The 15,550-nt window shown below is 40.2% G+C and overlaps 2 protein-coding genes across 5 annotated transcripts in view; one reads left to right on the top strand and one right to left on the bottom strand.

Moving 5' to 3' along the window:
- Nucleotides 1–2,691: 2,691 nt before the first annotated feature.
- On the top strand, nucleotides 2,692–9,478 carry LOC128205327 (uncharacterized). Of its 3 annotated transcripts, none has more exons than XM_052906861.1 (8): nucleotides 2,692–2,766; nucleotides 5,613–5,756; nucleotides 5,984–6,108; nucleotides 6,276–6,492; nucleotides 7,580–7,704; nucleotides 7,999–8,365; nucleotides 8,612–8,735; nucleotides 8,966–9,478. In XM_052906861.1, exons 1-7 carry the CDS (start codon nucleotides 2,705–2,707, stop codon nucleotides 8,733–8,735), a joined length of 1,164 nt encoding a protein of 387 aa, XP_052762821.1. In that variant the 5' UTR covers nucleotides 2,692–2,704; the 3' UTR covers nucleotides 8,966–9,478. The 3 variants fall into 3 exon arrangements, with proteins under 3 accessions (XP_052762821.1, XP_052762820.1, XP_052762819.1); XM_052906860.1 differs by having other exon boundaries at nucleotides 2,692–2,799; nucleotides 8,612–8,683; XM_052906859.1 differs by having other exon boundaries at nucleotides 2,692–2,799.
- Nucleotides 9,479–14,851: 5,373 nt separating this feature from the next.
- The window catches only part of LOC128206444 (cobalamin binding intrinsic factor-like), an 85,550-nt gene continuing 84,851 nt past the window's right edge, over nucleotides 14,852–15,550 (bottom strand). The window contains exon 8 of one of the 2 annotated variants that reach the window (XM_052908870.1): nucleotides 14,852–15,365. In XM_052908870.1, the coding sequence (XP_052764830.1) occupies nucleotides 15,148–15,365 (218 nt within the window). In that variant the 3' untranslated portion in view covers nucleotides 14,852–15,147. The remainder of the gene's footprint in view (nucleotides 15,366–15,550) is intronic. The other variant, XM_052908871.1, reaches the window with a different exon arrangement.

Below are 15,550 nucleotides of genomic sequence, written 5' to 3'. Positions count from 1 at the left end.
CGAGATTAGTTCACTGGTTGCTACACAAGCCAACAAGGCGTTTGTTTTTGTATGAAGATACGGGGTGCGAAGTATCGCAAGGATCAGCACAAGATTCGTTGTCAAAATTGCTAGGACGAGCAAGCATATTACAACACCCAACACAATAGAGAGTCCAGCAGGAATATGTGTGTATTCTTGTCTCTCATTCCCATTATTCGAGATGTAGCTGGTTTCGTTCATAGTACAACAAACGTCGTCATATTCCTGACAACACTTTATTCCATAAACAAACACCACCCAAGAACAGTATTACTATAACGTCCATTCAAAGCGTATGTATATCCAAGTTCACGGCTATAATACATGCTTTTATGCAAGCATAGTTTAAGACGTTATTGTTGTGTGTCTTGCTGCACTAACAATCCTTCAGTTTCTCCGACCTTATTTAACACGTTTCCAAGATTTGGTATTTTAAAATGAGAACAGTAATGGTGGTGATATTTCTGTGTTCACTGTGATGTTTTTCCTTACAACAATCTCACCTGATTGAATGTGCTGAAAGGGAACTATTGACTTTCTGTCTCACGTAATGGCTTTAGAGAGATGGTTTGTCACGTTCAATACTCCCCTCAGTCGTTACTAAGTAATGGTGTAACTGATATTTTATTCCTCAATCTCTATAGAGTGATATAATTAAAATAGCCGTTGCCGCCTGAAATGAAATTAAAGGTCGATTAGTATATACAAAGGCATGTTTGTTTTATTGTGGCAAAAACATTTTCTCGGACAAGCGTGGTCAGTTAAAAACCGCAAACAATCTAATATAATGTTGAAAAAATAACATCACAATAACATGGCAAACAATGCAAAGCTCACATTATTTCGTTTATCAAAATAATTTTGAAGCACATGTATTGCGTTTTCAAAAATACTCTCTGTGGGACAGGTCGTCTTTAATCAGAAAAATCTTCATCTAATTAAGATCAACTTTCAAAGGCCAGTAAATCTCAATACGTCGACGGTAATAACGTCAACTTTCATATTAAAAATTACACGACGTCGGCGGCAATAACGTCAACATTCAAAACTAGGGAAACACACGACGTCGACGTCAATAACGTCAACATTCAAAACCAGTAAATCACACGACGTCGAGGTAGATGACGTCGACATTCAAAACCAGTTAATCACACGACATCGGCGGCAATAACACCAACATTCAAAACTTGGAAAACACACGACGTCGACCACGATAACGTCAACATTCGAAATTAGGGAAAACCCACGACATCGCCGGCTATAACGTCAACATTCAAAAACCAGGATATCACATTCTAGCACACCGGATAAGCATTTCCGTTGAATTCGGCAGTGCTGGCACCCCCCCCCCCATGCCAGATGGGTCACGCGATGTGTCGCAATACTTTCTAGTTCTTTTATTATATACTTTATTTAACTATACAGATTTCAATAGATGAGTTCCATTAACATCAACTTTGCAAAAATATACTTTCAAAACAAAACAAAATAACCCTTAAAAGACGTGATATCGAAGGAACTTCTTGACGTATGGAGTGAATAAATATACTGCGCGTCATGACGTCAGTAAACATATTCGCACGCGCTTTTTGGTGGAATGTACAAAAATGCGCTTTTCTATGCATTTTTCACAAAATATGTAATTTAAGGTATGCTAGAAAAAATATCAATCATATGCTTCCATTCCGGATAGAAAAATCCAGCCTTCGGGCACGCTGAGAAGCCGGTTACTCGGCAAGCCTCGCTACCTGGCAACGCAGGTGCCCTCGAGTCGGATTTTTCTTTCCGGAACGGAAACGCATGACAGATATTGTGACGACTTCGACGGTGATAACGTCAACATTCAAAACCAGGAAAACACACGACGTCGACGGCGTAACGACAACATTCAAAACCAGGAAATCACACTACGTAGACGGCGATAACATCAATATTCAAAACCAGGGAGTCACACCATGTTGGCGGCAATAACGTCAACATTCAGAACTGGGAAATCACATGACGTCGACCGCGATAACGACAACATTCAAAACTAGGAAAACCTAGGACGTCGACGGCGATAACGTCAACATTCAAAACCAGGAAATCACACGACGTCGAAGGCGATAACGTAAACATTCAAAATCCGGAAAACACACGACGTCGACGGCGATAACGTCAACATACAAAACCAGGAAAACACACGACGTCGACGGCGATAACGTCAACATACAAAACCAGGCAAACACGCGACGTCAACTGCGATAACGTCAACATTCAAAACCAGGAAATCACACGACGTCGATGGCGATAACGTCAACATACAAAACCAGGAAAACACAGACGTCGAGTGCGATAACGTCAACATACAAAACCAGGAAAACACACGACAACATATTTATTGTAATTTGCAAACATCTTATTCGGTATAACATTTTGAAATTCATACCATTAGGAATAGTTGTACATCCATTTTGTCTACTAAAATAGCTTCTGCCTATTATTATGAATTGTGTCATTTGGCATAAGAAAAATATCATCAAGGCTGTGGCCAGGATACAATCAGGAAGAGTAAATATTCGCATTTAACTCCTTAAAGCTATTGGTTAATTTTAATGTGTTTACCTGCTTGATGATCGCTATTACTTTATAAAGGATTGGTTTCACGGCCTTTTATAAACTTGCGCAATTGCGACATAAGTGAATGTATTTGTATACTTTTAAGGTGATTTATCAGAAGCGATACAAAATGATTGTGATTTGGATGTACGTGTTTGCCTTGTTCAAGCTGACATACTGGTATCTATTATTTAAGCAAAATATAAGTAGGACTCACAATGTCAGATACGAGGGCGAATAAAAAACCGCGGACTTGATTTTTTTCTTATCATTTTCAATGGATATCGAGGTATTCTTTTAGACAAAGAAAATTGAAGGAAAATAAGCAAATAAAATGCATGAAATATATTGTATTTTGATGATTGATAAAGCAATGAACTGCTTAGACGGAGCACACGGCATAATTGGGATTGTGTATAAATGTTTTGATGATTAAATATATGCACATGCGAGTTATACTACAAAACTTATTCACTGTAAATCATGAATGAGTAAGTTTCGAGGACCTAACGTTACCTAGCCTTTCTATGTCTTAAAGCTGCACTCTCACAGAGTTACCATTTTTACAACTTTTTTAAAAAAAATCTTGGAAAGAGCAAATTTTGCGTAAATATCTGCAAATCAATGATATAAGATTGCTGACAAAAAATCAGATCGTAGATTTTCATATTTCCGTTTGAACTTAAATATAAAAATCTGCGATCTATTTTTTTGTCAGCAGTCTTATTTAACTGGTTTCCATGGATTTTCCCAAAAAAATGGCTCGTTCCAAGACAAAAAAAAGTTTTTAAAACGTTCAATCTGTGAGAGTGCAGCTTTAAAGTCGTCAGTTTCTTTTCAATCTGGCTCTCCTCTAGGTAAACGCGTTAAGATTATGTGAACCATTAGTGTTCGAAAAATTAAAGCATTTTTATTCTGTATGATAACATCGCAATCACATTTCCTTTCGAATTGATTAGATTACTCAGCTTTTCACAATGTGCTTGGGCGAAAGCCATTTGCATGCACGCGTCTATGAAAACGTTTTTTTAGCGTAACGTTTTGTGTGGTTTAAACTTGTCCCCCTTGAATCGTATATGTCATCTGCGACGTTACAATTACAGGAATGTCTGTATGACGACGTTTGAAACAGGGTGACGACAATAGCATATTAAAATCATTCAATTAATCCATTAAAAGCACATGTATTTGAAAGATTAACAGCACTTTATAACTGCCCTTTCTGAAATGATATGTTGTTAGACTTAAAGCTGCACTCTCACAGATATGCAAATTTTACAACTTTTTTTTTTATTTTTGTCTTGGAAAGAGCAAAATTTTGCGTAAATATCTGCAAACCAATGATACAAAAAATCAGATCGTAAATTTTCATATTTCCGTTTGAAAATTAATGTTTTATGGCTTAAACTGTTACTAACGGTTTAAGAAAAATGCATAAAACATCAATTTTTGAACTAAAATATAAAAATCTGCGATCTAATTTTTTGTCAGCTGTCTTATATGAGTGGTTTCCATTGATTTTCGCAAAAATGGGCTCGTTCCAAGACAAAAAATAAAAAAGTGGTCAAAACGTTCAATCTGTGAGAGTCCAGCTTTAAATATGCTGAATGAAATGGGGTAAGTAATGAATCATTAACATAATCGGACGAAAGCTTTGCAGTAGATTGGCATAATATCAGAATTACAGCCAACAACAGATGCTTGGAAGAGTCGTAGTTCTGGACTAGAACACACAAGTGCTGTGTTCACTTTATCAACGTTTATGTAATAATGTTGTGAAGAACATATTCTAGTATGAACTTGACGGAGATTCATTCCTTTGACATATACCGACCTGGTGACCTTAGGAGCCCATGCATGACGACTTAAAGATCTATGGATCCAAAGGTCGTCAGACCGACTCCTGGTGTAAATATGAAAGTGTTAGTGTATTTAATATCAGTGTGTGTATATCACGTGATAAATTACATCATATATGCTACGTCGGAGGGCAAGATTTTGCTTACAATGAAGATCTAAAACAACGATAACTTTTCTTTTACTACACCATTTTAAATAAAACAAGGGGCAGTCTATGCCACTTAAAGAGCACCGCCTTCGTTTTATTACCGGAGTTTGATAAGGTGGTTAGTTTCATCAAAAACTTCAACAAACCTGTTTCCAAAATAATGTTTTTACAGTGCTTCGTCAGACGGCCGTTTTGTGAAAAGGTTTGTCGAAGTGTTTAAGAAACTAAACTCTCAATCAATCTCTGGTGAAAGACCGAAGGCGGGGCTCCGTAAGCGCCGTACACTGCGCTATGTTTCATTTAAAAAAAATCGTGAAGAAAAAGTGAAGTTATCTTTGTTTAAAGTCTTCATTCGCAGCAAAATGTTGTCATCCAACGTTGCATTTATGACGCAATTTTTCACGTGGTATACACACACTGAATATAAGGTTTATAACCAATCTACCGTATACGCGGGAAGGGTGCCAGCAAGCCGGGTATCAAACACTGAACAATGACGATGTCATTTATATAAATGTGGTGGAAAGTGACGACTTAAGGTCCTCGTACGTCAGATAGTAGCGCAAATCTGTCAAATCTGAGTAATATTTTAATAAGTCAAAATGTGTACTAAACAGAATTTCTTATATATGTTTTTCTCAAAACACATTTCCGTCAGGATTCTGGCTCATAAGTATTCTAAAATTACATTCATGTTTAGCTTTACCAATTTGCTTAATGTAAAGTCATAACATTAGCGTTAAATTAAGTACCTCTTTTTATATCACAAAATAGACAGCTTTTAAAGTATTCGATGTACGAATAGACTTGCCATTTCACCGAGCAGTTCACAATAATGTTAAATGATTATAACTGTTGACCCTTTTTAGTTTTTAAATTATTTAAAACGGTATTGGTTGCTGATTACTGCTATGTTAAATATATTATGATTGGATATTATGATCAAAACAATTTTGTAACTTGATGAGCATCCATTTTCGTTCAGCTCGGGTCAGTTCCGGTACGCAGTGCGGAATGGTGTGTACGCCCCTACGTTCAACTACGAACAGGACATGGACCTCGTGGGCAACAACACTCTCGTCTACTATATGAACAAGGCGTGTGACATATATCCAGAAACGTTCACCAAGTGCGTTTACAGTTTTGTTTCAGTTTTTCACCATGGTTATAAAATAAAGGTTGTGCTCTCATCTTAGAAATAATACAAATATTATGTATATATATGCAAATATAGGCAAGCTGGCTTTAAGTTCATATATACGAGATGCGGTTACACAGTAAGACATTTGATGTGATGTGACGTAATACACAAATACATATGCATGTTCACTTAAAATTAATTTATCGTTGTGTCAGTTATGTTGCCAAGTATTTCCCGGGGCTGGGCTACTCCATCGAGTCCATTAATGGACAGACGGGCAACTGGCATCAGGACAAGACCTACTGGCAGATCAGGAATGACTCGGGACCCTTGCCACTCGGTGAGTAGCTATTGGCCATTATCGGCATGCAATGTTTGTTAAAACTAACAATAAATAAGTCTTTACTCAAATATAATGTTATAGTCGTATATATGTATAAAGCATTAAGAACGCTAATTAGTTCTACAAGCGTATTACACAAAAGTTACATGTTCAATTGAGTCAAGGTGTGAGCAGTTACGTACCGTCAAATGAGGAGAGAATACTTTTCAACTTGACCGTGTTCGAGCCATTTCCGTCCCACCACACGTTTACCTATACCGTCAACAATGGAATCAAGGCCCCATACTTCACCCACACCGTAGACCTGTTTATCATTGACAATAAACCACTTGTGTATTACATGAGTACTGCGTGTCAGAAATACCCGGACATATTTACAACGTAAGAATTAATGGTTATTTAATCTCAGGTTTTTGGCATAGTATAACTACGTTTGCATAGCATATATAACGTCTGTAAGTTCGAAAATACTGTGAGTAGACACACTGCCAAAATAATAATGATATTTGTTTTGAATCTAAAAAATAAATTTTAATAACTCTATAATCAGTTTACCGCTCGTCTATGCGGGTCCTCTATACACGTATGTGTTACCCTATGTGATGGCGTTATTTACCGCTCGACTATGTGGGTCCTCTGTACACGTATGCGTTATCCTATGTGATGGCGTTATTCACCGCTCGTCTATGTGGGTCCTCTGTACACGTATGTGTTATCCTATGTGATGGCGTTATTTACCGCTCGTCTATGTGGGTCCTCTGTACACGTATATGTTATCCTATGTGATGGCGTTATTCACCGCTCGTCTATGTGGGTCCTCTGTACACGTATGGGTTATCCTATGTGATGGCGTTATTCACCGCTCGTCTATGTGGGTCCTCTGTACACGTATGCGTTATCCTATGTGATGGCGTTATTCACCGCTCGTCTATGTGGGTCCTCTGTACACGTATGGGTTATCCTATGTGATGGCGTTATTCACCGCTCGTCTATGTGGGTCCTCTGTACACGTATGTGTTATCCTATGTGATTGCGTTATTCACCGCTCGTCTATGTGGGTCCTCTGTACACGTATGTGTTATCCTATGTGATGGCGTTATTTACCGCTCGTCTAAGTGGGTCGTTATCCTATATGATGGCGTTATTCACCGCTCGACTATGTGGGTCCTCTGTACACGTATGGGTTATCCTATGTCATGGCGTTATTCACCGCTCGTCTATGTGGGTCCTCTGTACACGTATGTGTTATCCTATGTGATGGCGTTATTCACCGCTCGTCTATGTGGGTCCTCTGTACACGTATGTGTTATCCTATGTGATGGCGTTATTCACCGCTCGTCTATGTGGGTCCTCTGTACACGTATGTGTTATCCTATGTGATGGCGTTATTCACCGCTCGTCTATGTGGGTCCTCTGTACACGTATGTGTTATCCTATGTGATGGCGATATTTATCATTTCCTTTGCAGCTATTCGGCTACATACGTTCCAGCACTCGGCTACTTCATTGACGCAATAAACGGTGTGGCCGGCGACTGGGATGCCGACAAGTCATATTGGAGAATATTGAACTTCAGTCAACCACTTTCCGTCGGTAAGATAACTCTTATTAAAGTTCTCGATTAAAGTTATCGGAAGATATGACATAATATAAAATTACATTAACCTGTCATCAGAATAAGATTAATATTTTCCCCATGAACAGTATGTATGTTTAAAAAACCCAATTTATTAATATCTAGTGAAGGCCGTTTTACCCTTAGACTGTTTTATTCAAAAAGATTTGAACGACACTATGAAAAACAGTTCTTAATATTATTTATGTGGAATTAATTATATTTTGATGAAGAGCTACATGTACATGAAGGGTTGCATTCTTTATTTTCAGGTGTAAGTTCATATGTTCCAAGAGAAGGCGATGAAATCATATTCAATCTTACCATTTATGAGGAACAGCAAAGTACGGAGCACGACGCAACGACAGAAGCGCCTACCAATATGAGCTCGGCTCCTACCTATATCAGCCCGGGTTCTACAATCATGAGATCCAGTGCGTCGGTCATTACTACGACAAGCACACCAGCAACGACCACGACTACAACATCTGTGGCGGGCCCGAAGTTTCGGTACACAGTACTCAACATGATGGTGAAACCCTACTTTTCACATTCCGTCCACCTGAGGATAGAAGACAAACAGCCGCTGATTTATTACATGGAGAAGGCATGCGACAAATACCCGAAGACATTCAGAAAGTATGTGTATCTTGGATACTTTTATTATTTGTACATGCATTATATAAAATTGTCAGATTGCAACATACAATATCTGGTAAATTATACCAAATCCTTGGCATTGCGATGTATTTAAACGTTTTTGAAAAAACTCATAGTAGATTGTGTATGTTACATTTTTCAGTCCTAAAGTCCATTACGTTTAATTATGACAAACACACGTTTTACCAACCAGGGTTTGATTGGTTGTTTACCTCTCGATTCCAGCTTTACAGTCTCATTCTTGCAATCGTTCAATGGATATTTCGTCGATGCCATCAATGATGTATTTGGCAATTGGTACGAGAAACATTCTGGCTCATTCTCAACGACACGGGCCCAGTCGACTTAGGTGATATAAAATGAGAAAAACAGTACACTGACAATATATTTCTTTCAAATATCATAGTCGTTTGGTGTTCTCTTGACATTATTCGTTAACATCTTCTGTATTCATTTTTTTAATTATACAATATACTGTGAAAAATATGCACCGAACAAAATAATCGATAATTTTAGTATTCAATCGTGATGTTATTAGAATGCTCCTTGTAAAGCTATACATGTATTTTCCTTTCTTAGGTGTAAGCAGTTACATTCCCACTCCTGGTGACGATATCACCTTTCGATTTGTACACGGAAACGACTATTTACCAAACCATAACAAAACCTCTCAGCCTCCAAATACTTGCAACTGCTCGTGCAACGTTCCCATAGGCGGCCAGCCATTGACAAAGCAACCTTCGTTTGTTACCCTTTTATTGGCGACCATGGCGGGCTTGTCTGCCAGACTGAGATAGAACTAATAAGGACTGATTGATACTGTGCGATGATATATCTCGGGGACAGACACTTTCATGCTGGAGGACTTTGGCTCAGTAAAACAAAACCATTTGAAAGGAGAGGAAGATGAAGCCATTTTATATATGAGAGCCTTTATAATCGAACAGTTACATAACTCCAGCAAAATTTAAGAGACATTGAAATTAACATCTAAGTTAGAAGTACTATTTCATAACACAAATACTATCGCTAGATGTACAACAATTTGTTTGTATAAATGCCATGTAATTACATAAATGATAAATCACTGTTTTCCAATCTGTTCAGCTTTTAATTATACATTGTTTCTGCAGCCCTGTTACGCCGTATTTGTATTTTGGTAGCGATGGAATACACTGGACTCGTACAAATGACATGTTCGGGATCGTGGAATGCATCGTATTCCGGTAGTTTTGAAGACATCATCATCATCATCATCATCATCATCATGCTGCTACTACTGCTGTTGCTGCTGTTGTTGATGATGATGATGATGATGATGATGATGATGATGATGATGATGATGATGAAATACCATCGAGGGTGTTACAATATTTGATAGTCACTACCAAGATTCGTTGCTACCAAAATACGGCGTCACACAGCACAAACAACAGCACTTTTACAAGTCCTTTCTATAAATAGTTTGCCTTGTTTGTATAAAAGTTCCATTTTCAAAAATAGAGTGAGTACGTCATCCTTTTCCGTAGGATAAAACGTTTTGTATTTGATAGCTTATAATGTTTGTATCGTTATCACTTCACGGTATCTCCTTACTGATCCTCACTCATCCATTTTTTATTTGGGAGAATTGTCTCTGTTGTACTTATACGAGATGTGGATCACGTAGTTGAACTCCCCGATGTTAGAGACACCTGGTGATGATTTCTGAGTGGATCAGGTAGTTGAACTCCCCAATGTTAGAGACGCCTGGTGATGATTTCTTAGTGGATCACGTAGTTGAACTCCCCAATGTTAGAGACACCTGGTGATGATTTCTTAGTGGATCACGTAGTTGAACTCCCCAATGTTAGAGACACCTGGTGATGATTTCTTAGTGGATCAGGTAGTTGAACGCCCCAATGTTAGAGACACCTGGTGATGATTTCTGAGTGGATCAGGTAGTTGAACGCCCCAATGTTAGAGACACCTGGTGATGATTTCTGAGTGGATCAGGTAGTTGAACTCCCCAATGTTAGAGACACCTGGTGATGATTTCTGAGTGGATCACGTAGTTGAACGCCCCAATGTTAGAGACGCCTGGTGATGATTTCTGAGTGGATCAGGTAGTTGAACGCCCCAATGTTAGAGACACCTGGTGTTGATTTCTTAGTGGATCAGGTAGTTGAACGCCCCAATGTTAGAGACACCTGGTGTTGATTTCTGAGTGGATCAGGTAGTTGAACTCCCCAATGTTAGAGACGCCTGGTGATGATTTCTTAGTGGATCACGTAGTTGAACTCCCCAATGTTAGAGACACCTGGTGTTGATTTCTGAGTGGATCAGGTAGTTGAACTCCCCGGTGTTAGAGACACCTGGTGATGATTTCTGAGTGGATCACGTAGTTGAACTCCCCAATGTTAGAGACACCTGGTGATGATTTCTTAGTGGATCAGGTAGTTGAACTCCCCAATGTTAGAGACACCTAACATTGACTACCTGATCCACTCAGAAATCATCACCAGGCGTCTCTAACATTGGGGCGTTCAACTACCTGATCCACCCAGAAATCAACACCAGGTGTCTCTAACATTGGGGAGTTCAACTACGTGATCCACTCAGAAATCATCACCAGGTGTCTCTAACATTGGGGCGTTCAACTACGTGATCCACTCAGAAATCATCACCAGGTGTCTCTAACATTGGGGCGTTCAACTACCTGATCCACTAAGAAATCATCACCAGGTGTCTCTAACATTGGGGAGTTCAACTACGTGATCCACTCAGAAATCAACACCAGGTGTCTCTAACATTGGGGAGTTCAACTACCTGATCCACTAAGAAATCATCACCAGGTGTCTCTAACATTGGGGAGTTCAACTACGTGATCCACTCAGAAATCAACACCAGGTGTCTCTAACATTGGGGAGTTCAACTACGTGATCCACTAAGAAATCATCACCAGGCGTCTCTAACATTGGGGAGTTCAACTACCTGATCCACTCAGAAATCAACACCAGGTGTCTCTAACATTGGGGCGTTCAACTACCTGATCCACTAAGAAATCAACACCAGGTGTCTCTAACATTGGGGCGTTCAACTACCTGATCCACTCAGAAATCATCACCAGGCGTCTCTAACATTGGGGCGTTCAACTACGTGATCCACTCAGAAATCATCACCAGGTGTCTCTAACATTGGGGAGTTCAACTACGTGATCCACTCAGAAATCATCACCAGGTGTCTCTAACATTGGGGCGTTCAACTACCTGATCCACTCAGAAATCATCACCAGGTGTCTCTAACATTGGGGCGTTCAACTACCTGATCCACTAAGAAATCATCACCAGGTGTCTCTAACATTGGGGAGTTCAACTACGTGATCCACTCAGAAATCAACACCAGGTGTCTCTAACATTGGGGCGTTCAACTACCTGATCCACTAAGAAATCATCACCAGGTGTCTCTAACATTGGGGAGTTCAACTACGTGATCCACTCAGAAATCAACACCAGGCGTCTCTAACATTGGGGAGTTCAACTACCTGATCCACTAAGAAATCATCACCAGGTGTCTCTAACATTGGGGAGTTCAACTACGTGATCCACTAAGAAATCATCACCAGGTGTCTCTAACATTGGGGAGTTCAACTACGTGATCCACTAAGAAATCATCACCAGGCGTCTCTAACATTGGGGCGTTCAACTACCTGATCCACTCAGAAATCATCACCAGGCGTCTCTAACATTGGGGAGTTCAACTACGTGATCCACTAAGAAATCATCACCAGGTGTCTCTAACATTGGGGAGTTCAACTACGTGATCCACTAAGAAATCATCACCAGGCGTCTCTAACATTGGGGAGTTCAACTACGTGATCCACTAAGAAATCATCACCAGGTGTCTCTAACATTGGGGAGTTCAACTACGTGATCCACTCAGAAATCATCACCAGGCGTCTCTAACATTGGGGAGTTCAACTACGTGATCCACTAAGAAATCATCACCAGGTGTCTCTAACATTGGGGAGTTCAACTACGTGATCCACTAAGAAATCATCACCAGGTGTCTCTAACATTGGGGAGTTCAACTACCTGATCCACTCAGAAATCATCACCAGGCGTCTCTAACATTGGGGAGTTCAACTACCTGATCCACTCAGAAATCATCACCAGGTGTCTCTAACATTGGGGAGTTCAACTACGTGATCCACTAAGAAATCATCACCAGGTGTCTCTAACATCGGGGGGTTCAACTACCTGATCAACCCAGAAATCATCATCAGGCGTCTCTAATATCGGGGGGTTCAACTACTTGATCTGATCCACTCAGAAATCATCACCAGACGTCTCTAACATCGGGGAGTTCAACTACCTGATCCACCCAGAAATCATCACCAGGCGTCTCTAACATTGGGGCGTTCAACTACCTGATCCACCCAGAAATCATCACCAGGTGTCTCTAACATCGGGGAGTTCAACTACCTGATCCACTCAGAAATCATCACCAGGTGTCTCTAACATCGGGGAGTTCAACTACGTGATCCACTCAGAAATCATCACCAGGCGTCTCTAACATTGGGGCGTTCAACTACGTGATCCACCCAGAAATCATCACCAGGCGTCTCTAACATTGGGGCGTTCAACTACCTGATCCACCCAGAAATCATCACCAGGTGTCTCTAACATCGGGGAGTTCAACTACGTGATCCACTCAGAAATCAACACCAGGTGTCTCTAACATTGGGGCGTTCAACTACGTGATCCACTCAGAAATCATCACCAGGTGTCTCTAACATCGGGGAGTTCAACTACCTGATCCACCCAGAAATCATCACCAGGCGTCTCTAACATCGGGGAGTTCAACTACCTGATCCACTCAGAAATCATCACCAGGCGTCTCTAACATTGGGGAGTTCAACTACCTGATCCACTCAGAAATCATCACCAGGCGTCTCTAACATTGGGGAGTTCAACTACCTGATCCACCCAGAAATCATCACCAGGCGTCTCTAACATCGGGGAGTTCAACTACCTGATCCACCCAGAAATCATCACCAGGCGTCTCTAACATTGGGGAGTTCAACTACCTGATCCACTCAGAAATCATCACCAGGCGTCTCTAACATTGGGGAGTTCAACTACGTGATCCACTAAGAAATCATCACCAGGCGTCTCTAACATTGGGGCGTTCAACTACGTGATCCACTCAGAAATCATCACCAGACGTCTCTAACATCGGGGAGTTCAACTACCTGATCCACTCAGAAATCATCACCAGGTGTCTCTAACATCGGGGAGTTCAACTACGTGATCCACCCAGAAATCATCACCAGGTGTCTCTAACATCGGGGAGTTCAACTACCTGATCCACTCAGAAATCATCACCAGGCGTCTCTAACATCGGGGAGTTCAACTACGTGATCCACTCAGAAATCATCACCAGGCGTCTCTAACATTGGGGCGTTCAACTACCTGATCCACCCAGAAATCAACACCAGGTGTCTCTAACATTGGGGCGTTCAACTACCTGATCCACTCAGAAATCATCACCAGGTGTCTCTAACATCGGGGAGTTCAACTACGTGATCCACTCAGAAATCATCACCAGGCGTCTCTAACATTGGGGAGTTCAACTACCTGATCCACTCAGAAATCAACACCAGGCGTCTCTAACATTGGGGCGTTCAACTACCTGATCCACTCAGAAATCATCACCAGGTGTCTCTAACATTGGGGCGTTCAACTACCTGATCCACTCAGAAATCATCACCAGGCGTCTCTAACATTGGGGCGTTCAACTACGTGATCCACTAAGAAATCATCACCAGGCGTCTCTAACATTGGGGCGTTCAACTACCTGATCCACTCAGAAATCATCACCAGGTGTCTCTAACATCGGGGAGTTCAACTACGTGATCCACATCTCGTATAAGTACAACAGAGACAATTCTCCCAAATAAAAAATGGATGAGTGAGGATCAGTAAGGAGATACCGTGAAGTGATAACGATACAAACATTATAAGCTATCAAATACAAAACGTTTTATCCTACGGAAAAGGATGACGTACTCACTCTATTTTTGAAAATGGAACTTTTATACAAACAAGGCAAACTATTTATAGAAAGGACTTGTAAAAGTGCTGTTGTTTGTGCTGTGTGACGCCGTATTTTGGTAGCAACGAATCTTGGTAGTGACTATCAAATATTGTAACACCCTCGATGGTATTTCATCATCATCATCATCATCATCATCATCATCATCATCATCATCATCATCAACAACAGCAGCAACAGCAGTAGTAGCAGCATGATGATGATGATGATGATGATGATGATGTCTTCAAAACTACCGGAATACGATGCATTCCACGATCCCGAACATGTCATTTGTACGAGTCCAGTGTATTCCATCGCTACCAAAATACAAATACGGCGTAACAGGGCTGCAGAAACAATGTATAATTAAAAGCTGAACAGATTGGAAAACAGTGATTTATCATTTATGTAATTACATGGCATTTATACAAACAAATTGTTGTACATCTAGCGATAGTATTTGTGTTATGAAATAGTACTTCTAACTTAGATGTTAATTTCAATGTCTCTTAAATTTTGCTGGAGTTATGTAACTGTTCGATTATAAAGGCTCTCATATATAAAATGGCTTCATCTTCCTCTCCTTTCAAATGGTTTTGTTTTACTGAGCCAAAGTCCTCCAGCATGAAAGTGTCTGTCCCCGAGATATATCATCGCACAGTATCAATCAGTCCTTATTAGTTCTATCTCAGTCTGGCAGACAAGCCCGCCATGGTCGCCAATAAAAGGGTAACAAACGAAGGTTGCTTTGTCAATGGCTGGCCGCCTATGGGAACGTTGCACGAGCAGTTGCAAGTATTTGGAGGCTGAGAGGTTTTGTTATGGTTTGGTAAATAGTCGTTTCCGTGTACAAATCGAAAGGTGATATCGTCACCAGGAGTGGGAATGTAACTGCTTACACCTAAGAAAGGAAAATACATGTATAGCTTTACAAGGAGCATTCTAATAACATCACGATTGAATACTAAAATTATCGATTATTTTGTTCGGTGCATATTTTTCACAGTATATTGTATAATTAAAAAAATGAATACAGAAGATGTTAACGAATAATGTCAAGAGAACACCAAACGACTATGATATTTG

This window comes from Mya arenaria, chromosome 10 (genome assembly GCF_026914265.1).
Source record: "Mya arenaria isolate MELC-2E11 chromosome 10, ASM2691426v1".
Classification (NCBI taxonomy): domain Eukaryota; kingdom Metazoa; phylum Mollusca; class Bivalvia; order Myida; family Myidae; genus Mya; species Mya arenaria.
The sequence above is the reverse complement of the archived record's forward strand: the minus strand, read 5'-3'. Positions and strand labels throughout refer to the sequence as shown.

Bases quoted from the DNA above. Each gene is read 5' to 3' on its own strand.
- LOC128205327 (XM_052906859.1), top strand. From the start codon at position 2,705: ATGTATTTGTATACTTTTAAGGTGATTTATCAGAAGCGATACAAAATG. The intron at 6,493-7,579 runs GTAAGAATTAAT...TTTCCTTTGCAG, and splicing joins TACCCGGACATATTTACAAC to CTATTCGGCTACATACGTTC. The intron at 8,366-8,611 runs GTATGTGTATCT...TCTCGATTCCAG, and splicing joins TACCCGAAGACATTCAGAAA to CTTTACAGTCTCATTCTTGC.